Source organism: Laccaria bicolor, genomic scaffold (assembly GCF_000143565.1).
Source record: "Laccaria bicolor S238N-H82 LACBIscaffold_4 genomic scaffold, whole genome shotgun sequence".
Classification (NCBI taxonomy): domain Eukaryota; kingdom Fungi; phylum Basidiomycota; class Agaricomycetes; order Agaricales; family Hydnangiaceae; genus Laccaria; species Laccaria bicolor.
The window spans coordinates 1,476,432-1,500,262 of NW_001889875.1; the positions used below are offsets into that span (position 1 = coordinate 1,476,432).

The 23,831-nt window shown below is 48.1% G+C and overlaps 10 protein-coding genes across 10 annotated transcripts; 6 read left to right on the forward strand and 4 right to left on the reverse strand.

Annotated features, from left to right (window-relative positions):
* Positions 1–5: 5 nt before the first annotated feature.
* Positions 6–1,174, forward strand: LACBIDRAFT_311637 (uncharacterized protein; the record flags this gene model as incomplete). Its single annotated transcript, XM_001876565.1, has 3 exons — positions 6–487; positions 542–897; positions 948–1,174. The coding sequence occupies 3 exons, from the start codon at positions 6–8 to the stop codon at positions 1,172–1,174; spliced, it is 1,065 nt and encodes a 354-aa protein (XP_001876600.1).
* Positions 1,175–1,410: 236 nt separating this feature from the next.
* On the forward strand, positions 1,411–7,426 carry LACBIDRAFT_245901 (uncharacterized protein; the record flags this gene model as incomplete). Its single annotated transcript, XM_001876566.1, has 16 exons — positions 1,411–1,595; positions 1,650–1,809; positions 1,856–2,232; positions 2,292–2,461; positions 2,543–3,126; positions 3,181–3,402; positions 3,455–3,708; positions 3,766–3,800; positions 3,910–3,930; positions 3,977–4,251; positions 4,303–5,723; positions 5,778–5,827; positions 5,876–6,678; positions 6,734–6,865; positions 6,924–7,151; positions 7,208–7,426. The coding sequence occupies 16 exons, from the start codon at positions 1,411–1,413 to the stop codon at positions 7,424–7,426; spliced, it is 5,136 nt and encodes a 1,711-aa protein (XP_001876601.1).
* A 153-nt stretch (positions 7,427–7,579) lies between these two features.
* LACBIDRAFT_292825 (uncharacterized protein) lies at positions 7,580–8,554 on the forward strand. Its single transcript, XM_001876567.1, has one exon. It carries the CDS (start codon positions 7,779–7,781, stop codon positions 8,331–8,333), a length of 555 nt encoding a protein of 184 aa, XP_001876602.1. The 5' UTR covers positions 7,580–7,778; the 3' UTR covers positions 8,334–8,554.
* On the forward strand, positions 8,536–9,086 carry LACBIDRAFT_311640 (uncharacterized protein; the record flags this gene model as incomplete). The annotated part of the gene is made up of 3 exons (XM_001876568.1): positions 8,536–8,555; positions 8,605–8,828; positions 8,887–9,086. 3 exons carry the CDS (start codon positions 8,536–8,538, stop codon positions 9,084–9,086), a joined length of 444 nt encoding a protein of 147 aa, XP_001876603.1.
* A 72-nt stretch (positions 9,087–9,158) lies between these two features.
* On the forward strand, positions 9,159–9,667 carry LACBIDRAFT_183183 (uncharacterized protein; the record flags this gene model as incomplete). Its single annotated transcript, XM_001876569.1, has 3 exons — positions 9,159–9,208; positions 9,262–9,438; positions 9,497–9,667. Exons 1-3 carry the CDS (start codon positions 9,188–9,190, stop codon positions 9,665–9,667), a joined length of 369 nt encoding a protein of 122 aa, XP_001876604.1. The 5' UTR covers positions 9,159–9,187.
* A 528-nt stretch (positions 9,668–10,195) lies between these two features.
* Positions 10,196–11,806, reverse strand: LACBIDRAFT_311642 (uncharacterized protein; the record flags this gene model as incomplete). Its single annotated transcript, XM_001877021.1, has 9 exons — positions 10,196–10,231; positions 10,282–10,304; positions 10,359–10,398; positions 10,453–10,522; positions 10,576–10,659; positions 10,715–10,830; positions 10,883–11,580; positions 11,630–11,726; positions 11,780–11,806. 9 exons carry the CDS (start codon positions 11,804–11,806, stop codon positions 10,196–10,198), a joined length of 1,191 nt encoding a protein of 396 aa, XP_001877056.1.
* Positions 11,807–13,875: 2,069 nt separating this feature from the next.
* Positions 13,876–18,123, reverse strand: LACBIDRAFT_183121 (inositol polyphosphate phosphatase; the record flags this gene model as incomplete). The annotated part of the gene is made up of 21 exons (XM_001877022.1): positions 13,876–14,194; positions 14,245–14,289; positions 14,347–14,502; positions 14,553–14,633; positions 14,685–14,823; positions 14,882–14,990; positions 15,042–15,232; positions 15,286–15,366; positions 15,422–15,506; positions 15,551–15,626; positions 15,729–15,789; positions 15,846–15,912; positions 15,969–16,045; positions 16,100–16,191; positions 16,245–16,459; positions 16,514–16,630; positions 16,679–16,973; positions 17,025–17,091; positions 17,139–17,318; positions 17,372–17,844; positions 17,898–18,123. The coding sequence occupies 21 exons, from the start codon at positions 18,121–18,123 to the stop codon at positions 13,953–13,955; spliced, it is 3,075 nt and encodes a 1,024-aa protein (XP_001877057.1). The 3' UTR covers positions 13,876–13,952.
* Positions 18,124–18,726: 603 nt separating this feature from the next.
* Positions 18,727–19,237, reverse strand: LACBIDRAFT_231574 (uncharacterized protein; the record flags this gene model as incomplete). Its single annotated transcript, XM_001877023.1, has 2 exons — positions 18,727–19,101; positions 19,157–19,237. Coding segments are annotated over 2 exons (456 nt in total), but the record flags the coding sequence as incomplete, so codon positions are not given.
* A 328-nt stretch (positions 19,238–19,565) lies between these two features.
* On the forward strand, positions 19,566–20,490 carry LACBIDRAFT_183313 (vacuolar assembly protein DID2). Its single transcript, XM_001876570.1, has 5 exons — positions 19,566–19,587; positions 19,636–19,655; positions 19,708–19,785; positions 19,838–20,053; positions 20,103–20,490. Exons 1-5 carry the CDS (start codon positions 19,572–19,574, stop codon positions 20,382–20,384), a joined length of 612 nt encoding a protein of 203 aa, XP_001876605.1. The 5' UTR covers positions 19,566–19,571; the 3' UTR covers positions 20,385–20,490.
* Positions 20,491–20,997: 507 nt separating this feature from the next.
* On the reverse strand, positions 20,998–23,593 carry LACBIDRAFT_311647 (uncharacterized protein; the record flags this gene model as incomplete). The annotated part of the gene is made up of 4 exons (XM_001877024.1): positions 20,998–21,155; positions 21,245–22,678; positions 22,725–23,352; positions 23,408–23,593. The coding sequence occupies 4 exons, from the start codon at positions 23,591–23,593 to the stop codon at positions 20,998–21,000; spliced, it is 2,406 nt and encodes an 801-aa protein (XP_001877059.1).
* Positions 23,594–23,831: the final 238 nt, after the last annotated feature.

A 23,831-nucleotide genomic window follows, 5' to 3' on the forward strand; every position in this document is an offset into this window, starting at 1 on the left:
CATGAATGAGCCCGACAAACAACCACAAACCTTCTGGTCGACCTAGTATGGACGACGATATCACATTTGGAGCTTCAGTATGGGGCGCTAGCGAGCCTGTCGACCTTCAGAAAGCGTCACCCTCCATCGCTCTTACCACCCAGGAAACCACCTTTGATGACTTTGATGATTTCGGTCCATCAGCAGAGGCTGCGAACGACGCAAGAGATGACGACTTTGGTGATTTTGGAGACGCCGAGTACTCAGCACAGGAAGGGTTTGGTGAATCTATTGATTTTGAGGAGCAGACCCAGATGGCTGGACCTTCGTCGTTGCGTCAATGGAGACCACTCCGATTAAACCCATTCCCCGGTCGCCAGCAGATAGAGGAAGAAATCTATGAAATACTCGCACTGGAATGGGAGAACGAGGAAATATCCTACATCACTACAAATGAGGGAATTAGAGAAGTCGAAGGTATTGGTCAAATCTTGTTGACGCCAGAAAGGCGAGCGTTTTCTTAAGGTTGATCGTCCGTCTCTTAACGATGTACCTTTATTAGCCGCCAGTTGTATAAAATGCTCTTGAATACCCCACCACCAGTAAAGCCACCAAATTGGACGCGTTCACGAATTCGTCGCCAACATCTAATTGCTCTTGGAATTCCTGTGAATCTTGATGAAGTCTTACCGCGACTCAATGGCAAGCCGTTACCTCCTCTCGAAATTCACACTCGACCCATGTCGGCACCTCCTGGACAACGGAATGTGCCACATTCAAACAGCACGGGTCCTGTCTCACGGCCAAGTTCGAGAGCGGGAACGCCTCAACCGGGCCAGCAAAACATGCTTGCGCAGTTTGGACCTAAACCTGAACTTGACAGGGCTAGGATGTCGAAATTGCTTGACGTAGACCGAGGTCAGTTTCTGGCCGTACGCCACATCCGTTCTACTGAATAAACGATTCAGAATCGTTGACCATGCAACCTCTTGCCGCACTTGAAAGACACCTTGCTGATCTTCGAATGCAGACTGCAAACACATCCAGTCTTTTGACATATCTTTTGCAATCTCGAGATGCGCTGCAGCAAGACTCGGAGACATACAATGGTCTTATCGCAGAGCTTGTTGGGGAGGCACAGAAAATTAAATCAGGGAAGCCTAAGCGGACAATGAGCAAACGAGGAACATCGTAATTTTTATCTATTCAGTAGTTACAATGCCGAGGATGTCCAACCACGTATATACCTTGAGCAGGATATTATTCATTTTTGCATTTTGGGTCTGAATGTCATGTGGCAGTGCTCCTGCTGTCATGTGATGAAAAAAAAGTTGAACGCGACTGGATTGCAGAAATTGCCTGGATGATTGATCCTCCACAACCAAGATACGGCTTTCGTGACTCAATCCTGAGAAAGCTTGAGTGTTTATCATGAATATCGCACATTCGTTGCCTTCGACCGTTGCAGGAGTTTCCTTTTCATTTCTCACCTCCCAGGATATCAGGAGAATATCCGTTAAACAAATTGTCAATCCCGTTCTACTGGATGATCTGAATCGACCAAACATTGGAGGTCTCTATGATCCATCCCTCGGTCCAAGCGACCGCTCAGACATGTGCGTTCGTCATTTTATTGCATCTGGTTCACAAATTTTACCTACCGATTCTAGATGCGCAACATGTCACCTCACGTATTTTACCTGTCCAGGTCATTTCGGGCACATCGAGCTTCCAGCCCCAGTTTTTCACCCACTCTTCATGACCAATATGTATAATTTGTTGCGCGGGACCTGCATGTTCTGCCACAGATTTAAAATGACTAGAACTGTGGTAAGTGATGCTTCGAAGATACCCTCCACTACTGATTAGGTGTTAGCTTTGGAAATTCATGGCGAAACTCAGGCTTCTGGAACGCGGACTGCTGGATGCCGCACAAGGTGTTGATGATATCACATTACGCGTCGGACGGAAGCAGGAGAAGGAAAAGAAGCGGAAATCGAAAAAAGGAGATGACGGGGAGGAAGACCAAGACGACGACGAAGAAGACGCGAATGACCCCGAGGTTCCGGACGAAACTCCCCAAGGATTCATGACGAGGATTAACTTATATGTTGCTATTCACCTTCACCGTGCCTCGAGCAGTAAACGCGACAACTATAAGGATGGATTGGTCTATCAAACACGGAAGGACGTCATCAACGATTTCTTGAAGTCTTGTATCTTGAAAAAGTGTCAAAATGGCGACTGTGGCTCGTACGTTCCTGTTGACACCTCTCTCCTGCCTCCACGCGTACTAACGCGTTACTCTGTAGTCATGCGTATACGTATCGAAAGGAAGGCCATACCAAGGTCATAGAATACGATTTGTCTGTAAAGCAGAAGGCTCAGTTGGCGCGGAGACGACCGGATGTTTTGCTTGCTGAGAAAGCAGGAAACGTGGTCCGACAACGGAATGAAGACATAGATATGGATGCGTCAGAAGGTGAGGAAAAGGAGGACGGAGAGGAGGATGAAGAGGAGGAAGAGGAGGATGAAGATGAAGGTTCCGGTGACGAGATAGCAGGACCCACTAAGCCGAAGGAGCCTCAGCTCCCAAGAGCAGCAAATGGGAAAATAAAAACCTCTCGGGGTCGCAATGAGAGGGTGGTTGCGCCAGAGGAATGCCGTGCACATCTACGTCGACTCTTCCACAATGAGGCCATGATGTGCTCCCTCCTCTTTGGGCGTCATGGTCCATTTGCACCAATATCGAAGGACCAGCTATCGTTCGCCTCTGCTGATATGTTCTTTCTGGAAGTCATTCCCGTCGCCCCAACTCGTTTTCGGCCTCCAGCGAAATTGGGCGAGGTCCTTTTTGAACATCCTCAGAACGAGCTTCTCTCTAAAGTTCTCAATACATCATACCGAATGCGGGACCTGAGTTTAGATCTACGGGCTGCTTCACAGAAGACCGGAAACGTTGATGAAGGGGCGCGGAAGACTCTGATGAGTGCGCTACTCGATAGATTGGTCCAGCTACAGGTTGACGTCAACAGTTTTATGGATAGCAGTAAGAACCCTGCTCCTGTAAGGCAAAGCAAGCTTCCCCCAGCTGGTGTAAAACAAGGGCTTGAAAAAAAGGAGGGTCTTTTCCGAAAGCATATGATGGTCCGTCCCACCTTCTGCGGTATGATTCTGTGACTTCAATTGGTTATTTTTCAGGGAAAACGAGTCAACTATGCTGCTAGATCAGTCATTTCGCCTGATGTAAATATCGAGCCAAACGAAATTGGAATTCCACCAGTTTTTGCAAGAAAATTGACATTCCCAGAACCCGTTACACCTGCCAACTTCCACGAACTACGACAACGGGTAATAACTGGTCCGCATGGTTATCCTGGAGCTACTTTGGTAGAATATGAAGACGGCCATCAGCAATCACTTGTATGTGCCTTCGTCTCTCGCCGTTGTTCTTCTGCTGATTCGTTCATGGAAGGATAAACTCACCGTTGAACAACGGACAGCCATTGCAAATCAACTTCTAACTCCACAAGAGGGTGACCGTGGAAGTGGACGCCGAGGTCTATACACCCGAACCACTGCCATGAACAAGAAAGTTTATAGACATCTTCGAGATGGGGACATCCTTATTCTGAATAGACAACCGACTTTGCATAAGCCTAGTATGATGGCGCACAAAGCTCGTGTACTGACAGGAGAGAAGACCATCAGGATGCACTATGCAAATTGGTGAGTGGTACACGCTTGCGAGAGAAAAAACTGAAATGTCAACTCTGACTCTCTCAGCAATTCTTACAATGGCGAGTTTATGGCAATCTTACGTATATTTATGTTGATTTAACAGATTTGATTTCTAGCCGATTTTGACGGTGACGGTGCGAGTTCAGGGTGTCGCTTTATTCGTCCTACTAATCCTTTTGCCTCTATAAGAGATGAATATTCATTTTCCTCGTAAGTCCTCCTTGTCGATTTAGGATAGATATTAACGCTTGTCTAGAGAACCATGTGGCGCGGGCTGAGGCAATGATGATTGCGAATACGGACAATCAATATCTAGTGCCAACATCTGGAAATCCACTTCGTGGTCTCATTCAAGATCACGTAGTCGCTGGCGTGTGGATGACATGCCAAGACGCTTTCTTTACCCGCGAGGAGTACTGTCAGCTACTTTATGGTGCTCTTCGTCCTGAAGAAGAAAGTCGGGGCGCTCGTTTGGTTACATTACCCCCTACCATCTGGAAGCCAAAGCCAATGTGGACAGGAAAGCAAATCGTGAGTTGATACACATTAGGTGCTTGCAGTTCCTTTATTGTTGTCACATAGATCTCCACCGTCCTCAAGAATATCACCCCCAAGCCATTCGAGGGCCTTTCTCTTAACGCAAAGACGAAAGTACCTGGTTATCTTTGGGGTGCCGATTCAAAAGAGGATCAGGTCGTTTTCATGGATGGAGAACTTTTATGTGGGGTGCTGGACAAAGCGGCATTCGGTGCTACGGATTATGGCCTTGTCCACTCTGTGTATGAGCTCTACGGCGCCGACGTTGCTGGAAGGTTGTTGGGAGTCTTGAGCCGTCTGTTTACTAAATTCCTACAGCACCGCGCGTTCACTTGCCGGATGGATGATCTTATCCTCACTCCGGAAGGTGATGGGAAGCGGAACGACTTGATCAAACGCGGGGAAAACCTTGGAACGGAAGGGGCTATCGAAAATTTCCCTTCACTCAGCAGCACGCCCAAGCTCGAAATTGCTGCAGAGTTAACAACGCTGCTTGAGGATGTCTTGAGGGACGACAACAAGATGGCCGGGCTGGATGTTACCGTCAAGACGAAACTGTCCAAGCTCACGTCGTCGATATCGGACATATGTTTGCCCAACGGCCTCCTTCGGAAATTCCCCTTTAACCACATGCAGACAATGACACTGTCGGGTGCGAAAGGCTCAGCCGTCAATGCACGACAAATTTCTTGCGCTCTGGGTCAGCAGGAATTGGAGGGTCGGCGTGTACCTGTCATGGTCAGTGGGAAGACGCTTCCTTCGTTCAAAGCTTTTGAGACCAAGGCCATTGCTGGTGGATACGTCGTTAGTCGTTTCCTAACCGGTATAAAGCCTCAGGAGTTCTACTTCCATTGCATGGCTGGCCGAGAAGGGTTGATCGATACAGCCGTCAAGACTTCTCGCTCAGGCTACCTTCAGCGATGTCTCATCAAGCATCTTGAAGGAATTCGTGTGCATTATGACCACACAGTCAGAGGCAGTGACAACTCCATTTATCAATTTGCCTATGGAGGGGATGGTCTTGACGTGACCAGGCAAAAGCACCTGTACCAATTTGGTTTCATCGTACAAAACCAAATCTCCCTCGCCCGCCACATTAGACCAGCTGACATCCAAAACGTTGTTGACGAATCCACCGCCATCTCGTACATGAAGAAAGTGCTCAAACGGTCGCCAGATCGCCCGGATAAAAACAAACCAGCGAAACGTGACAAGTACGATCCGGCGTTGTCACTGTACAGCCCTAGCCGATACCTTGGAAGCACTTCAGAACAATTTGCCATAGCAGTCGATAATTATGTGAAAACGAATCCTCACAATCTTCTAGCAGAAAAGGAGGATGAAGTTCGTTTTAAGAGTCGAACACCGCCACTTCATCCCAGAAACTTCCGACTCCTCATGAACGTCAAATATATGAAGAGTTTGGTCGATCCCGGAGAAGCAGTGGGTCTATTGGCATCCCAAGGGTTCGTTGACAGAATTCTCCTCATCTCTGGCTTTTGATCACAATTTTTTACTAGTGTTGGCGAACCATCCACCCAGATGACGCTGAATACTTTTCACTTTGCTGGTGCGTGTTGCCTGCTTTTTGACTTCTCAATACTTGACATTTTTGAAGGTCACGGTGCCGCCAACGTTACGCTTGGTATCCCTCGTCTCCGTGAAATCGTCATGACAGCCTCTCAAAAACCAAAGACACCCTCGATGACAATGAAAGTCCGCCCCGACATAACGGCAGAAGATATTACCTTGTTCTGCAAGAGAGCTAGTAGAGTCACCCTAGCTCAGATCGTGGAGAATGTTGAAGTCAAAGAACAACTCCGAGTGGAAGGAGAAACTCGAAGGACACAGTTCACGATTGAAATCAAGTTTTTCCCCAAGGTAGAATATCAAGCCGAGTACGACGTGGAACCTTCAGAAATTCTTGCTGTATTCGCCACCAAATTCCCTCTAACCCTCAAGAGGGAAATGCAGAATGAGATGAAGAAGCTGGATGCAGACTTGAAAAGTCAAATAGCCGAGCTAGGCAAAGGGAAGAAAGCCAAGTCCCGAGAGGGCGACGACGGGAATGACGGTGATGATGATGAGGCCCCGACAAAGAGGAAGGACGATGATGAGGAAAGCGAAGCCGGTGACGGTGGGGCGGATGATGAGAAGCGTGCGCGACAAAAGAAGCAACAGGCGACGTATGAGAGCGATGACTCGGACGTTGAGGATGCTGAGGCGTTCAATGATGAAGATATCGAAGCTGCATACGCTCCTGAAACTGAAGCAATGGAATTGGATGCGAAACCCGCAAAGAAAGATCGTGCACAATCGCTCAAAGCGTTGATCAGTCGCATGTCGGACCTCTTCCAAGGCCACCTGCCTCACGCGACGTCTTTTGAATTCGATGAGTCGAGATGCGTCTTTCAGCTAGAGGTGAGTGATATTATCGTGATTGGGCTGTTTGGCCTGATGGATGTTTGTGATGTAGTTCCGGCTTGACATGCCAAAATTGTTGTTTGTTGGCATTGTTGAGCGAACGTGTCGGGCGACGATCGTCCGCGAAATTCCAGGGATCACAGAATGTTTCCAGGCGAAGGATGAGAAGAAAGGGGACATCACGGTACGCTGTGCAAGTTTTTTTTCCGGTCTGCCTCTAGCTAAGCGGACTAAACGAACAGCTCACCACCAACGGGTCCAACTTCCGTGGGATGTGGGAGTTTGCTGTGAGCTCTGATGAGAGCATTCTGGAAGACGACGAAATCTATTCCAACGACATCTACGCGATCCTCAAGACATATGGGGTGGAAATGGCCCGTGCAGCTATCTTGCGTGAAATGGGAGGAATCTTTGGAGCGTACAACATCCAAGTGGACAGACGGCATCTTGAGCTCATTGCTGACTACATGGTGCGTAGTATTGGAAATGAACGGGACCATTGTTTATTTATTGACGGTGGTTGTAGACTTTTGATGGTGGTTACAAGCCGTTTAACCGCAAGGGAATCTCGACGAATCCATCTCCGCTTCTGAAAGCCTCTTACGAAACGACGGGTGCATTCTTGTCAGATGCAACTCTGTACGGGGACTTTGATGATTTGAGCACACCGTCTGGCAACATTGTTTTGGGTCGACCTAATTGTACGGGTACAGGGGTGTTTGATGTGGTCATGGGAATAGCGTGACAGACGCGTGACATAACGCGACAGTGATGTGAAGAGAAGAAAAGAAAAGGCTGTTATAGTACTTTTAGTCATGCCACGACGTGGACCTCTCCAAGAATTACCGATTGACCTCTTTAATCATAATCTTCCTACGAAACGCCCTCGTTCTCCTAGTCCAAGCTCCCTCTACAGCCCTGCTAAGCGTCGTATCCTGAGCGAAGAGGGTTTGGTTCGTTTTGGCAAGAGCGCCACCCATGCTTTGCACAACCATGCCTGGCCTGTTTCCTCTCCAAGTCCTGCAAAGAAGCTCGACTTTGGCGTTCCCAAGTCCTCTCCTTCAACCAGAAACACTCCCCTACGCGCTGACGTGGCAATGCGCTCTCCAAGTCTTTCACCGTCTCCCGAGCTCAAGCCTCGCACCCGATCCACTCGCTTGACTTCCTCTCCCAGCCACGACATCTCCATCCCTTCACCAACACTTTCAGCTCGTGTTCCCACACTGATACCCCGCGAGATGCCCCCTCCGCCCGATTCCCAATCAATACATTTCCCTGGTTTCTTCGTGTTCCAGGACACACATTTCGCCGTCCTGCCTCCCCTTGATAACGAGTCTACAACAGGTCCAAATCTGGATGTGCCCAAGGAAAATGTGCCACCTCGACGGAAGACCCGCAAGGCCGCCACCGCCTCGCCGAGCTCCAAGTCAAAGGGACACCTTTTCTCGCCAGAGTCAAGCACACGGGAACTTTGGGGTATGGGGAAGGTCAAGACAATCCCAGGTACTCCAGGTACCCCCAAGCGTGCCTTTGGCGTTGTCGCAGATATGGATATTACACCTACGCGGCGCGTAGATGTGGGGGATTCACCTCGCATGACGAGAGCTGCTGCTAGAAAGCAAAGGGATGACCACGGGAAGGAATTGCGTTGATTGCTCCAACGCGAAGTGGAAGGGGAGAAGGTCACCTGCACCCTATCGTCAAAAATCGTTATTCTGGCGCACACAACGACATCTATCCCGACATCTATTTTATTTTGACATCTCATCTGTTCTACCTGTTCATATTCGTATCCCCCCTTCGGCCACCCTCTTGATTTGTGGGCAGTGCTTGTACATTTCTTGAATTGTGCCAATGTATCAATTTACTATCTAGTAGTTTTGTCCCCCTTTGCTGTAATTTTAAATGTTTATTCCAACACAGTCACGTGGTTGAACACGTTGATCAACTCCTTCAGTTGCTCTGTCTGATCTCCTCAATGCACATGTTTCGCGTCTCTTTGTCTCTCGTTCTCCTCCTTTTCTTCGGGACCGTTTCAGCCCAGTTCAATTTCTTTGAAAATATGTTTGGGCATGGGCAACAACAACAGCAGCAGCAGCAGCAACAGCGGTCAGGAGCGTCTCAATGGGCTGCATTTTCTGACAGTGGTGCCTACTTTTCGGCTCTTTGCATTAGACTTTGAGAGATAACACAACATATATTCAGTTTCCTGCTCGCACTACCTCTGTCCCACAACTCTAGATTGCGTTCGCCGGCCTGTCGACTGCCCTTGTCCCGACATTCAGGACGTAAAGTGTATCATCCCGGATATGGAAGGCGATGTGGAGGACGCGACGGTTGTTTGCACACGAGGGCAGAATGACTGTGTTGAGGTGGAGAAGCTGATGCGCAATAGAAAACTATGAGGACGAGGTGACTTTGCGACCGTAGATTATTACCTTACTTGTTTACCATCAATGCCTTTCACAAACACGACCAACGAACCTCTGAGTGCAACTTCAACGACATGGCACTCGCGAGACCAACGGTGAGCTCTGAACAACGTAACGACTTCAACGGCTGATTATTTGGGATGTCCAGACAAAACTACCTCCAGGGGCCAACCGAATCCTCTTTGTCAAAAACCTAAACTACCAGATAACTGGAGAAGACTTGTACGACCTCTTTGGACGCTATGGCAGCATCCGTCAGATACGAATAGGGAATGAGGCAAAGACAAAAGGGACTGCGTTCGTTGTGTACGACGACGTTATGGACGTTCGTGACAGAATCGCACCACTGCAAATGAGCACTCATTCGAGTTTTGTTTTTGCAGGCCAAAAACGCCTTGGATCATTTAAATGGCTTTCATCTCCAAGAGCGTTACATCGTCGTTCTGTACCACATGCCCGCGAAACAAGATGCTGCCGCTGCAAAGGCCGAACTCGCGAAACGTGAGGCCGAGCTTGAGAAACTGAAGAGGGAAAACGGCATAGGTGATCCCTAAGACGTGTTATGCCTGCCGCACGAGGTACGTCTGGATCAACTGCACCGATGCATGTGCTTCACCTGCCCAAAGTTACTTGTATAGTTATAACGTGATGACCGCCCGACGCAAAACTCTCCTCGCGTCCATGGAACAATGAGAGAGTGTCTACATTTCGATCCAAAGGGACACACTCCTACTTTCTTCTATATAGCGTAGCGCATCCATGTAATTGTTTGCAATGGGTAGCCTCTGAGATGCCCGCTTCTGTCGAGCTGCTCAAGTTATTTTCAGAGAAATTCGTTGACTCAGCCGTGGTTTCTCAGATTTGTGAGAATGCTGCTGGAATGCTGACATCAATCAAGCTGCCGCTACACATTGTCCCTCACGTAATGAGCGTCGGGGACAGGCGCGAGCGGTGTATTTAACCGCCCATCTGGGCAAATATTGACCAGTATACTATACAAGGGACTCAAGGAAATAGAATGAGGGTCCCAAGCTCTACGAAAAGCGATTACATATGGCACCCCTGTGGTACAAACCAATGACTCAGATAAGCTCAGCAGCATTGACAGGCATTTCGTCCTGAAAGGGAATTAGAACATAGTCACTGTGGAAAGAAGAATGAAACAAACTATCTGCGTGCTGTAGAATTGTTCTAGAGAAAGTGTATTGAGAGGCAAAGCAATCTGAATGAGGGATGAGCACATACCGATGTCCCGCAAGATTCGAACATCATCAACAGTGACAAACTGCAGCCAAGAAGATATCAGAAAGAGCACCTAGGACCGCAGTAAAAAACGAACGTTGATGGCAACACCCTTCCTTCCAAAGCGACCTGATCTACCAATGCGATGGATGTAGTTCTCGCGATTGCTGCAAAGGTAATACATAAATATTGAAAGATGAAAATAATCTGAGAGACTTACGCAGGAAGATCGTAATTGATGACCAATGAAACCTGCTGAACATCGATACCTCGGGCCCACACATCCGTCGTGATCAAAACGCGTCTAAGAAAGAAAACGTCATTATTCACGAAACGTCAAAAGGGAGCTCGCGACGAACGAAGTTCCACCACGGAATTCGGCCATAATGGCGTCACGCTCTTTTTGTACCATTTCACCGTGCATTGATGATACAGTGAAATTTGAAGCTCGCATTTTTTCCGTCAACCAGTCAACCTAAAAGTTAAAATGATTAGGCGAGAGCGAAACGAGAGGAAATGATGGCAACCTTGCGTCTTGTATTGCAAAAGATAACCGCCTGAGTGATGGTGAGGGTATCATACAAGTCGCACAGTGTGTCGAATTTCCAATCTTCCTTTTCAACAGCTACGAAAAACTGCTTGATTCCCTCCAGCGTCAATTCGTCACGCTTAACGAGGATGCGAATGGGGTCTGTCATGAATTTTGTCGTCATTTCTAGAACGTCATAGGGGAGGGTAGCGCTGAGAAGGATAACTTGGGTGGCGGGGGGAAGGTACCGATAGACGTCGTAAATCTGGTCTTTGAAACCCTTGTTGAGTAGTTCATCGGCTTCGTCCAGAACAAGCATTTTGATGTTTCGCGTTCGCAAACTCCTTCTCCGAATCATATCAAACACGCGCCCGGGAGTGCCAGAAACGACATGTTGGCCATATTCCAGCTTCCTGATGTCCTCTCCGATAGACGTACCGCCAATGCAGGCATGACATTGGACATTCATGTAGTCGCCGAGGGCAAGAACAACGGATTGAATTTGCGTGGCAAGTTCACGCGTGGGCGACAGAACGAGGGCTTGGGTTTCGCGAACGGTGACGTCGATGGATTGGAGGATGGAGATAGAGAATGTGGCAGTTTTACCAGTTCCTGACTGGGCTTGTGCGATGACATCCCGGCCTTGCGTAATGGGTAAAATTGCGCGCTGTTGGATAGCTGAAGGCTTCTCAAAGTCTACAACAGATGAACAGACAAGGTGGAGAGAAAGTGAAGCGGTACGTACTGTATGCGTAGATTCCCCGAAGAAGATCTTCCTTCAAACCGAGGTCGTCGAACGTCGAAACAACGGAGACGGCTTCCGACGATTCAAATACAAGTTTCTTTGCGTATAAATGGTTAAACGTGGCAGAGAATGAGAAGAAATGGGGCATACCTCGTCACCTGTGTTAATGCCAGCCATTTTTGAGTGGTGGTTGGAAAGAGAGCGGAGTGTGAAATAACATTTTACACCAGTTCCCGTTTACAACTTCAGTGCGCTTCAAAATGGACTCTATCATCGAATTACAACGGCAGTCGCACGAAGAAATTGAGCGCTTTGAAGTCGCTCTCTACACCCTTCTCTCTCGACCACAACTCACTCACGAAAAAACTCTGCAAAATGAGCACAAGGCATCCCAGATACTCGACCGCATCACTTCCAGAGTCGACGCTCTAAACAACCTGTACCAGGACGAAGATGCCAGAAAGGCAGAACTTGACTTACTTTCGGCCCCTTCTCAACAAAATGATTTGTCTCAATTTTACGCGCGGTTGGTCAGAATTCAAGAGCACCACAGCAAATACCCTGATGCTATCCCAGACGGATTCGACCTCGAGATTGCATCCTTCCTCGACGATCCGAATCAAGACGGAGACGACGACTACGAGCAAGAGGATCGTGCGTGCTGTGTTGTATATCTGCTTAACCCTTTCTGATACGTCCTACAGCGGTAGCTTTGTTGTTCTCTGGTGAAGAAGGGTATGGGAAATATCTTGACCTATACGCTAACCACACGGCATATAACAACTTGAAAAACATTGGGAAGCGGCCTGGATATCTTCAATATCTTGATTTGCTGCTTGCTGCCCAGAACGCCCCCGTACATTCTGATTTATCGAGAGAAACACGTTTTACGAAAGATTTCGAAACGTACGTCGCGCCGTCAATGGGTTTTTTCGTTCCCTGACACTCCTTTTCCAGATACATAAAGAACTTGCACAGTTATCTCCTATCCTTTGTTAAAAAGACCCGACCTTTGGATGACGTTGAATCTCAGCAACACCAGGCGGCCACGGAATTTGACAGTAAGTGGGAGGCTGGAGATATTTCTGGGTGGGAGGAACAAGTCGACCCGAAGTCTAAAGCAAATGGTGATGGTTCAGCGGGTATATGGTGTGCTGCATGTAAGTCCTACCGTACAAGGTCACTTACTTTGCTTCATGCTACTGCCTCTTTCTCCGTCAGGTCAAAAAAATTACTCAAAGCAAACGGTTTACGACGCTCACTTGACGTCGAAGAAGCACGTCAAGGCCATTGCGAGGCAAGCGTCTTCAGGGGAGCCTCAAGCAAACCCCAATGGCGCACCACCTCCTGGGCCCACCCCTGTCACGGCGCAACAGTCCTCGGCGAAATCTCGATTACGAAATTCAGCCTACTGTGTTCACATGGCTACTGCTCTTCTTATATCCCTTGTTCCAACGCTAAATGAGACGAAATCAAACGTGGAGCGACGATTTTCCCTCACAGCTCGGGAACGTGAGCAAGAGCTTCTTGAGCAATCAAATACAACTCCCGCTCCAGCAACTGGCACAGCCGATGGCGTTGCCGAAGAGGAAGAGGAAGAAGAGAGAATTTACAATCCCCTCAAGTTGCCGCTTGGGTGGGACGGTAAACCTATTCCTTACTGGTTGTACAAACTTCATGGACTGGGAGTGGAGTATCGATGTGAAATCTGTTCAGATCATGTTTATATGGGCAGGTAGGTCCCTTGGCTTGCTTTTTGGAACAGTCATCTGACAAATCTGCAAGGAAAAACTTTGATCGACATTTTCAGGTATAGCTCATTGCTATCCATCTATCTACCTTGTCTAACCCATTTAATTAGGAATCGCGACACGCCTTTGGCATGCGTGCTCTCGGGCTTCCAAACACGAAACATTTCCACGAAATCACCCGTATAGATGATGCTCTTTCCCGTGCGTTAGCTTTTTTTAAGATCGGTCATTCTTTGCTAAAACAGCATCACATGCAGTCGCTGAAAGGTTGAAACAAGAAGGTCGACATGAGATTTTCGAGCAAGAAACAATGGAAGAGCTTGAGGATGACGAAGGCAACGTTTACAACCGAAAGACGTACGACGACCTCAAGAAGCAAGGTTTGATCTAGTGGCTATTACCCCTAGTAGCCTTTTAGTCCGTGTATGCCATTTTTTGTACATTACATTTATTATCTAACAGTCCAAGGTGTTCTCGTCTCATTGTTGTCTTTTTGACAGTCAATTAATTCTTGCAGTTATAATCTACATCAGAGCCTATACGTACATGTGCAGAAGAAGGGGCCTTGGTTTTCAGGGCTTCCGGTTCTCTATTGGGTTTGAAAGGTTTTGTAAATTTGGAGGTGGTGGAGCGGGTCTCCGTGTGGCTGGGACGGGTGCCATCGGTGTCTGCAGTGCTAGGGCGTGCGTGTATAACTCGTCATCAGAAGAGGAGGGGGAGCAGGATAGCGACGACTCGGGGTCAAACGGATTATTCCGCCCAATGCTTTCAATTCTTCGAAGCTCGGATAGTGCAATGATGCCAGCAGGGCAATCTGAAAAGTTCTCTCAGGTTCTGTTGGCGAACACCCAAAGGAAAAGGTACCAGGCGTATCCCACCATGCTACCTCGTCTGAGCTTGGAGGTGGAACTAGGAGCGCGTCTAGTCAAAAAGAGGGATCATCCAGTGGGTATCAATGTCACCAACGTTGTCTCATATCTTTCGGCAAGATGACCGCTGCAAGCTTTTCCTCGAGCTTCTCTCCTGGCTCCGCAGACATGACACCTTCGAGGAGCAACCTAGAAAGCGTTGCCCTTTTCACGACATCGATTATCCGGACTTCAGACCTAAAGATAGCGAACACTGCAGAAAGGTTCACCCCCATATACGTGCAGAAATGTGGGGCAACGGACCTGGCCGGTGGTCGGAGCTTTTCAAATCTGATCGAGAGTAAACTGCTAGATCGAGTTGACTTCCTCGGTACAATATGCGATCTAAGAGTTATTGAAATAAGTGCGAGAAAGCATTCTTTATACCATGCTCACCCGTCCATGCTGGTATACGCATTTTCTCACTTGTATCGTAATTGTCCGTTCCAACGTCATATCGGTATGTGGGTGCAAACAAGATCGGCCCTTCTTCGTAACCAGTGAATGCAGCGCCTGAGTCTATAACCTGCTTCAACTATAAGCGAATAGGAGATAATAAGTCATCAACTGATTTAAAATTGAGGTGAAAAGACCTGGTCAGCAGCAAGAAGTGTATCGAAGTCGCTGGCCTCGGCAAGCGATCTGACACTGAAGTTATCTAGGTCAATGCGGTAATTTGTATCCGCAAGCCAGATAACGTTCCTGCAAATTGCTTTGTTCATCAATGATCGTAGCATCAAATAGAAATCTTACTCATGAGTGCCAATGGTTTTGCCTTTTTGAAAGTGCAAGCCATGCGCAATTGTTCGATAATCAGCATTGCGCTCCTCAACATTCGAATGGCCAGCGGCAAGGTGAGCCGTTAGGAAACAGAAGCTAGTGTCATGATAATCCAGTCTTATCCCGACAGCACCCTTGTTCCCTGACATGCCACGAAGACCTGTCTACACCACTGAGTCAGGAAGTTAAATTCAAATGAGCTCAACAATTACAATACCTTGCGTGACGTCCCTTCCACATTTCTTATCACAGATGTTAGCTCCTCTTTGACGAGGACCATCAACGCAGTGCCAACCAGCTACGACGCGAATGCTTCAAACGAGAGAAGAGAGAGTTGCCGAATAATGATGTACCTGCTCACTCCTGAGAATTACATAGTTGTTTTTAATGTTTGGACGTTTTTTGAGGGTATCGAGAATCTTCCGTTCCCAGACAAGGCTATACAACGATGAGTCCAAATCTGACAGGAGTTCGTATCATACCGTTTTTCTGGGTCGGTTTGTAAAATTTGCTGCGCAGTTAGAGGCACGATTTCTTGAAATCCGAGTACAAACATATCTGGTCTGCACATCTCCGTCAGGGGCGGCACCGTTTACCGTAAACAAGCTAACGCACTCGTTACTACCTATTAAAAAACTGTTAGCACAAGATGTGTGCAACAGAAATCGGGATGTTTACTCTCAGGAGGGAACAGCCATGGTAACAGTGACTCTGACGGGGGCTGGAAAAATGCGATGAGTGAAAAAGGTCGCTCAGTCGAGATGATTGTTGGATCACCCTGCCGTTAAGATTCCAAGTTCCTACGAAAATAGCGCATTTTTTTGCGGTTGAGTACTCTAAGGACCTAACGCCAGGACAAAATGAGCATTTTGCGAAGAATCGACATTTTTAACTGCGAACCTCGACGCCAAAGCCGCACGAACGGAGTCATGGATGGGATCAAATATGGTAACAGGGCGCTGACTACTTAGATTCCCCTGCAATCCTTGCATTCTCATTATCTGTGATCGATGATAGAAAATGGGGCTTACTAAAAACATATCAATCGCGACCTGTTTGCCCTTATCTTGAAAATTATTGATATATGCGCGTGATACACTCTTCGTCGCATCAGACAAGACACCTTTTCAAAAAAGTTAAGGGTAAAAAAAGGGGAGCAGTAGACACAACATGTACCCGCTAAAGTTCGCTTCCCACTCCGTGTGTAGCTGGTATTCAATGCGCCTGTGCCTGCATATATGCGCGATAAAGCATCTCCGTTCTCAGCCCACAGCTCGCGGTGTTGGGACCAAAGGATATTGGAATGAATCCATTCGCGGTGCACAAGAATCAGGTACTGCTCCAATGTATTTCGAGAAAGAATATCCTGAACAAAATTAGTGCGGTCTAGGCTAATCTAACACGATAAGTATGATGTCCTGATGAGCAGATTATTCAAGGCGTACCAGTCGAGGCAGTTCGTCCTGAAAACGCCCTTTTGGTCGGTAATTACCTCATCAGACGAGGCGTCGCACATAGAGAACCCAAATCTGTCGAGGTGGTCCGTCACACTCTCGATTCGACTACAAATAAATCTGAGCAAATTTGCGGGAGGTTAGAGAACACAATACATTAGTTCCCTGATGACGCTATCATGTCCTCCAATTTTGACAGCATTATGGAAATCGAAGTGTGTGATTCCGAGTTCGTCGCCGAGAGCACTCCGAGCGATCTGCAAATGACGAGCATATGCATTTGTCAATAACGCCTCGTTTTCCTTTTGGCCCATCAAGTTAATGGCGTGAATTGAGCCGTATTCTTCTGTAAGTTGGACAAGATGCCTTTCAAAAGCAGGTTGGGATGCGTGAGGCCGTGTAATTTGTATATGCTGCCCAAACGTTTGTAATCCCTGTTGTTCCCAGAACACTGCAAGAACGGATTAATCGCCAAAGACTGGAATTCAAAGAGACGGCGCACATGGGACACTTCCTCGGACTTGTACGTAGCTAACACAATGCTGATCCGTGCTAAAAACTGTCTCCGTCTGCTGCAACTTAATAGCCGAAAAGGTGCAGGAGGCGTAATACATACCTCCACAAAATTTGCTGTATTCCCGTCATCATCAACACCGCGCGTATTAAATCTAGTCCCTGCTCTTTTCCAACCAAGCCTTGAGATCAAAGAAAGGGTGGCAACTGCAGGTGCTCCATCCGTCGGTGGGGCGGGCAAGGCCATGGTGAAAACGCCAACATAACCTTGGATGGCCAAGATCTGGTAGTGATGTGATCGACTTTGAGTTTACTGGCCAGGAGGACTTTACACACGATGAACTGGCAACGATCTAAATCCTCCCGCTCCACTTCGTCCAATCGCTCTCGAAAATCAAGTAAACTGCGAATGATGTACTCATTCCAAATAAATCGTTCGTCAAACTTCGCAACATCTCTTGCACTAGCAGGATCTCTTGAAAGGCGCGTGGCTAATCTCGATGACAAATCCCAATGAGATTCAATTGCGTAGTAGAAGGAACCAGACGATAGAATCTTGGTCAACGGCAAACATGGATGTTCGAAAACTTGGGGTGACATCGTGGTCTGTGTGTAATTGTCCCTCACACTGCTGTCGACAACATCTGGACCAATCAGTGAATCTGTGGCAGCTGAAATATCGTCCCAAGCCGCCGAAGTTAAGCTATAAAAGCTGACTTCGTGTATTTTTGCGACAGACTCGGGATGAGAACCAGACGGCCTTGTATTTCCTATCTCAGTCGAACTGGTAACCAGTGCAACAAATACATCTAAGGAAGAAGGGTAAGAAAAGAGGTTAACAATGGAAAGGTGACACACGCACCATTTTCAACTGATATTAAGCCAAGGCAGCCCTTTACGACCCTATTCGTGAGCCGTACCATGTTGTAAAGATCGATATCATCCTTGGAAACAAATTCAACGACAGCTTGAGCTTCTCCCTCACCTGCGCGAAATACCAGTGCACGATGAGGTCGGCCAAGCTTTTCATCATGAAAGCTCGTGACTAAGTAGAGGGCTCGTGGGGCATTGGAAAGATATAGGTACATAAGGACAAGTCTCCGAATATGAGTGAGACGGGGACCTTGTCAAAAAGCGAAATTCCTTTTATTTGCCACCATCGTCATTTACAAACAGAAATATCATTAACATAGCAGTTTCGGAGATCGTCATTAATCGTCTACGCTAGGGCCCTTGGATCTTCTCATCCCAATGCCCAAACCGAGACCCTCTCCAGTAGTTGTACGACGTATTGGTGGCGCAGGACGTCTCGGTGGTGTGTCCAATCTAAAGTTCGTGTTGGGTGATAAGTGCACATCAAGCTCCTGTGCCCTGGGGCCGGGTGAGCGGGGAGGACCGCTGTAACTCGATCGTATCAGTGGTGACGAGGGCCTATTGGGAAGGGGTGACGGAATCGGGGCTGGAGAGCGGGGTGCAATGATACCCTCGGAGGTATTTTTTCGTGACGGTCTTGGCCTCATCCTGGGTATACTATCGAATGAAAAGAAATAAAAAATGGAGCGGATGAGAGAAACATGGTGCTGCTGTCGCTGAGGTACCTGTTGGGAAGAAAAGCCTCCCACTGAAGGGGACGAGGGTTCCACTGGAGATCAAACCAAATTAAGTAGGATTGCCGGGTTCAAAAAGGATGATCACTTACAGGCAGACATAGGAAGTGCATTGTCGTTCGCACTAAGACTAAGAAAAAGAAACAGAGGCGCGAGCCAAACGCATAACCCAAAAAACGATGCAATTTCAATGAAGCTTGGGACGTCAACGGTCAGGCCGCGGTATGTTCTGAGATGTCGTGCTTCGTTCGTAATGCGTGCAAAGTGAAAGAACCATATAAAATGATCCGCAATCACGAGAACACAAGAGGCCAGAAAGGAGGGCGAAGTGAGGGAGATTAAGGGCCAGGTGTGAGAGAAGTTTTGGAGGTAGACAACATGGCAGGCGATGGAGAATATAGTTTGGAGGGGGGGCAAAGAATCGGTAAAGTAAAGCAGAACGTGGAGGGAAATGACGACCTGAAAAAAAAACCAGTTGACAGCGAAGCAAAAGGGTTTGAGAGAAAAACCGCACGTATATTCCCCGCTGACCGACCAATTTGGCGAGTCGCGAATGTTCTTCTATCAATTCTGAGACGTAGAGAAGACCACTGGCTGCAATACGCACGTGTTAGGAAGATTGACAAAGAAAACTGAATACCAACCTAGCGAAAGTGTAACAAAAGCAAACGCTGCCAGAACAGCGAAATAGCTAACGAACGATTTAGCTGGCAGGTACAAGATAAGGAACATAGTTGGGGTTTACACACCTGACATAGTACAACAAGCCCATGATATAAAATCAACGCGTGGGTCCCGCCCTTTCACCACAAACTCAAGTCGTTGAGTTGGTAAAGAAAAAGGGTATCCAACAGGAGTCTGAGTCGATGGTAGGGATGGGAATGCTGAAAGCAGCACACGTGACTAAACGCAGCACATCCTCCTCCATCATGAGCAACCTCGAAAGTGGGTTTTTACTAGCATTTCCCCGCCATATTCATTAAATCTTGACAGAGACCCTGTTCCAACTCAAGGTAGCCGCTCACCACGACTGTTAATCTTTTGACCTAACCCCCCCCCTGCAAGTTCACTGCAAAGTCATTGAATCGTCAGGCAAAGAAGGCTCAGAAGGACGAAAACTCAGAGAAGACGCGATTAAAGAAGGTAACGATTCCTCGTCATATCATTTATCCCAAGTGACCAACTCCAATCACAGGCATTGCAGCAAGGAAATAACGATGGCGCTCGGATATACGCCTCAAATGCCATTCGAAAGAAGAGCGAGGCGTTGAATCTATTGCGCCTATCCAGTCGCATAGATGCTGTAGCCAGCAGAGTAGAGACCGCCGTTACCATGCGTCAAGTAACGGGGAACATGACATCGGTCGTGAAGGGAATGGATAAAGCGATGGAGAGCATGAACCTCGAACGGGTGTGTTACATCGCAGATCCTTTGGTCATTCTTTCTGACATTGTCATAGATTTCTATGGTTATGGATAAATTTGAGAACCAGTTCACGGATCTGGACGTCCAAACGTCAATAATGGAGGACACCATGTCCGCCACGACTGCCATTTCCACACCTCAAGATCAAATTGATCAGCTGTTGCGGCAAACGGCCGAGGAGGCCAACATCGAGTTACAGCACGACCTGGCCTCGAAGGACCTCAACGCCGTGGCAGACTTGAATTCTCCGAATAAGGTTAGAGAGGAGGACGACAAGCTCGCGGAGCGGCTGAGAGCCTTGCGACCAGCCACATGATAGAAACAAGCAATTGGGAGATTATAGGACGCGAACCGGAATGTAACAATTTGTACCTTTATATTTTACGATTCTTATGGACCAATATAATATGGCTGGCCCGTGCATACATGTATCCGCAAATTTCATAAGGGCACCACTCCCTATTGATAAAGGGTGCTTAGGCGATAAGAAAACATTGTCAAGGAAGATAGCTCTGTTCGCCACATCGAAGCTAGTGCCAAACGGGCTGTGAATGGAACTTAGCGAGCGAAGTCTGCACAAGAGCGGCGGCGTTGCAAATCGAGGCTACAGGTCGAGCATACGTATGTCTATAGAAAGCATATCGAAAGAAAAGAAACAACATGGAGATAGAGGACGAACGAAAACATGTATTACTTGGGATGAAGATTTATCCAAGGATAAATGAAAATCATAAGGCTAGTATGGTAAGTAATAGGTCACAACGTTGTGGAAGAAGTAAATGCTTGCCAGGGTAATACAGTGGTATGCAATGAAGGGTTTGGGTAAATGTTAGCATGATGCATGGGTGTATGTTGATAAACGACCAAAATTGAAATTGAATGTGCTTGAAACCGAATATGAAGGTATGTGGGAATCCGTGGAAACAGCTTCATGCGTGTTGGAGGATGACGCGAACGAAATTGTCTAAAAGTTGCCTTTTTCCTTCCTCACTGAGGCCTGGGGCGGTAGATAGAAGCCGTTCTACCCGTGGTATAATGCCAGTGGGGCCATCGAAAGGGATTTCATGGGCGTCAAATTGGTGGACATCTGGAATGTCACAGTTAGCGCCACACATTTAAAATCAAAGGTAAAACGTGGGGGTGTCAAGAAAAAAGGGAACGAAAATTGACACTTACACGTTTTGAAGGACGTATAACCATCTGCGTCAAGTGCACTGCGAAATACCTCTGCGACATCTCTCCCCAGTTTCGATCTCTCCACGTCAGGTTCTGAGTCTTGAAGACGGATGCGTCTGGATCGACCACTCCCGTTTCCAGTTGTTGAGGAAGAAGCCGATCTCCCAGTAGATGCAGAGGCAGTCCTACCGCTGGAAGTATTGCTTAATGAACGATTGAAGAAAGCAGACGAAGGCATCAGGGCGTCCTCTCTCATTTTTGTGGGCGCCCACGCAAGGCCAAGGCCAAGATCCAGAGAGCGGCCTTTTGTTCCCGATCGATGGCCCACACTGGGTACTGGAACGGGTGGTCGATCACCGCGCTGCGGTGCTTTCCTTTCTCTGTCTCTCTGTCGCTCTCGTTCCTCCCTCAAGCGCTCCTTCTCTTGTTCCGCCCTTCCACCTCCTGAGGCAGCCACCTCAGGGTTCGTTCCCGTACTACCAGTACTCCGCGTAGAGAGGACTGGGTGTTCAAAAGAAAATAAGCCATGTTGGGTCCCAAGTCTCGCTGCTCCACTTGTGCTGTTGCCAAAAAAGCTTTTCTTGCCTGTAGCCTTGCTCATACTGGACGATTTCCCAGTATGCCCAGTGCCGTTGGTTGAAGTTGATGCACCAGGGTGGTCGGAGTGTGCCGAAGAAGAACCTTGGGGCGTCTTTTGTGCGGACGCAATTTTGTCCTTCTCAATGTATTGCTCCAGCCTTTTTCCCCTTTCTCGCGCTTTCACCTGCTCCTCCCTGTCACGCCCCCTCTTCACCGAAGCGTCTCGCTGAAGCGTTCCGACTCCCGCGAGACCAGGTCCAAATGCGCTTTCCCGCTCCTTCTGCGTATTCTCTCTGCTCCACCCGCTCGTCGTCGTGCCAGTTGTCCCACCACTTCCTGTTCTCTGCATCATAAGTGCACCCCATCCTGGGCGTTCAAAATCAAAGCTACCATGCTTGGTAGCTCTTGTGGTGTTACTCATCTTTTTAAGTCCCGTCCTTGGTAAAAGCTCTGTCATCTTTTCTTTGCCTTTTACACTGGTGCTTTTCGCTAGCTCTGGCCCTGTCTTGCTTTCCTCATCAACGACACCCATCGTGGCTCCCCGATACCTATAACCTGAATCCAACGAAGAATTTTTCCAGTTGTGCGTCAAGCGCCCTGTCGCGGGTTCTGATGGGCTAGCGGGGCCCCCGCCCTTGAGGGGCGTAGCGGGCGTATGAATGATTTTAGGCGGTGGGGCTGCAGAAGCGTGTGGTCGGGCGTTAGAGGGAGGGTCAGCCAACGTCTCGTGTTCTGCACCCGATTTAAGGCTGCGTCGGTGATTTGAAGGTCTCCTCAGGGGCGCGGATACTACCGTCGCAATGGCAGAGTCTTTGGGTCGTTGAAGACCATTGGCGTCAGGTTGTGTGCTACGGCCTGAATGAAGTTAATATTTGCGTCTTGAAGGAACAAGAGAATCTACCTGAGAAAAATCTGGGGAGTCTCATTGAACCCGACGTTGAACCTGTGGACACGTTGTTCAGATTGGAATCTATATTTTTGTGTTTGGAGGCCGGTGTGGGGCTATTAGGTGGGGATATTGGATGGGGCGACAAGGGCTTTCGTGGCTTCGGAGTTGAGTCGTCCTCAATGCGAGAGGTGGGGAGAGGAGGAACATCGAGTGATGGTCGCGGGCTGTTGGGTCGTGATCTGGATCTTGATCGTGATGAGGTCCGAGAAGCTAACGCCAATGGGATTCCAAACAGGGTTTGCAAAGTCTTCCGTGCGGCAGAGGGCTTCGGCGTCGTCGGTCGTGATGGGTGAGTATTTTCGTGAGCGTTGGAAGGTGATACCGGGATAGCGGAACGTTTTGAAGCCCTAGGTGCTCCGGGAGTAACCGTCGTATTCGTTGCTGTGGTTGTAGAAGAGAGGGGGCGAGATGGTATTCGGGATGCAGGTTTTGAGCCTTGGGTATGTTTAGACTGAGTATCACTGGAATGGCGCATGGATCGTTGGTTGTTGTGGGGTATAGTCTGGAGAGTTGAAGCTGTTGAATTTTCTTCTTGTTTTGATCGTGAGCGGGATCGGGACCTAGTGAGGAAATTGTAGAACTGAGGATGGGGTATGCACGTGAGTAAACAAGGCAAGTCAAGAGCAACAACATACACGATTTTCTGATTTCGACTTTCTCGATAGCCGTTCTTCTTCTGGAGGTGAACCCAGGGACATGGCTAATAAAGGTTGTTGAAAGAACGAGTCGGCATAACCCGAAACGCCAACTTGATGCTCGATTTCAGGCTCGTCTCCCTGGAACAAGGCCGTTAGGCATCCTCGATGAGAGAATAAAGGCATAGCAGACCTCGAAAGGCGATGCTGAGCGGGGAGAACGAATGAGAGAGGTAAACTTGAAGGAGGGCGGTATACACGTGTTAGGCACGATGAATCAAGTGGGAGGTCGGCCTTACATTGTTCGGAAATTTGCCCCAGAGACTGAACCTGCGATTATGACCCTGAGACCAAGGAGCGTCGGTTGTGGATGGAAGTGATGGTGTAATTGATGATATGCTGTCTGTGTGTTCGAGACCGGGGA

Bases quoted from the DNA above. Each gene is read 5' to 3' on its own strand.
- LACBIDRAFT_292825 (XM_001876567.1), top strand. From the start codon at position 7,779: ATGCGCTCTCCAAGTCTTTCACCGTCTCCCGAGCTCAAGCCTCGCACC.
- LACBIDRAFT_183313 (XM_001876570.1), top strand. The intron at 19,656-19,707 runs GTAGCCGCTCAC...CCCCCCTGCAAG, and splicing joins AGACCCTGTTCCAACTCAAG to TTCACTGCAAAGTCATTGAA. The intron at 19,786-19,837 runs GTAACGATTCCT...CTCCAATCACAG, and splicing joins AGAAGACGCGATTAAAGAAG to GCATTGCAGCAAGGAAATAA.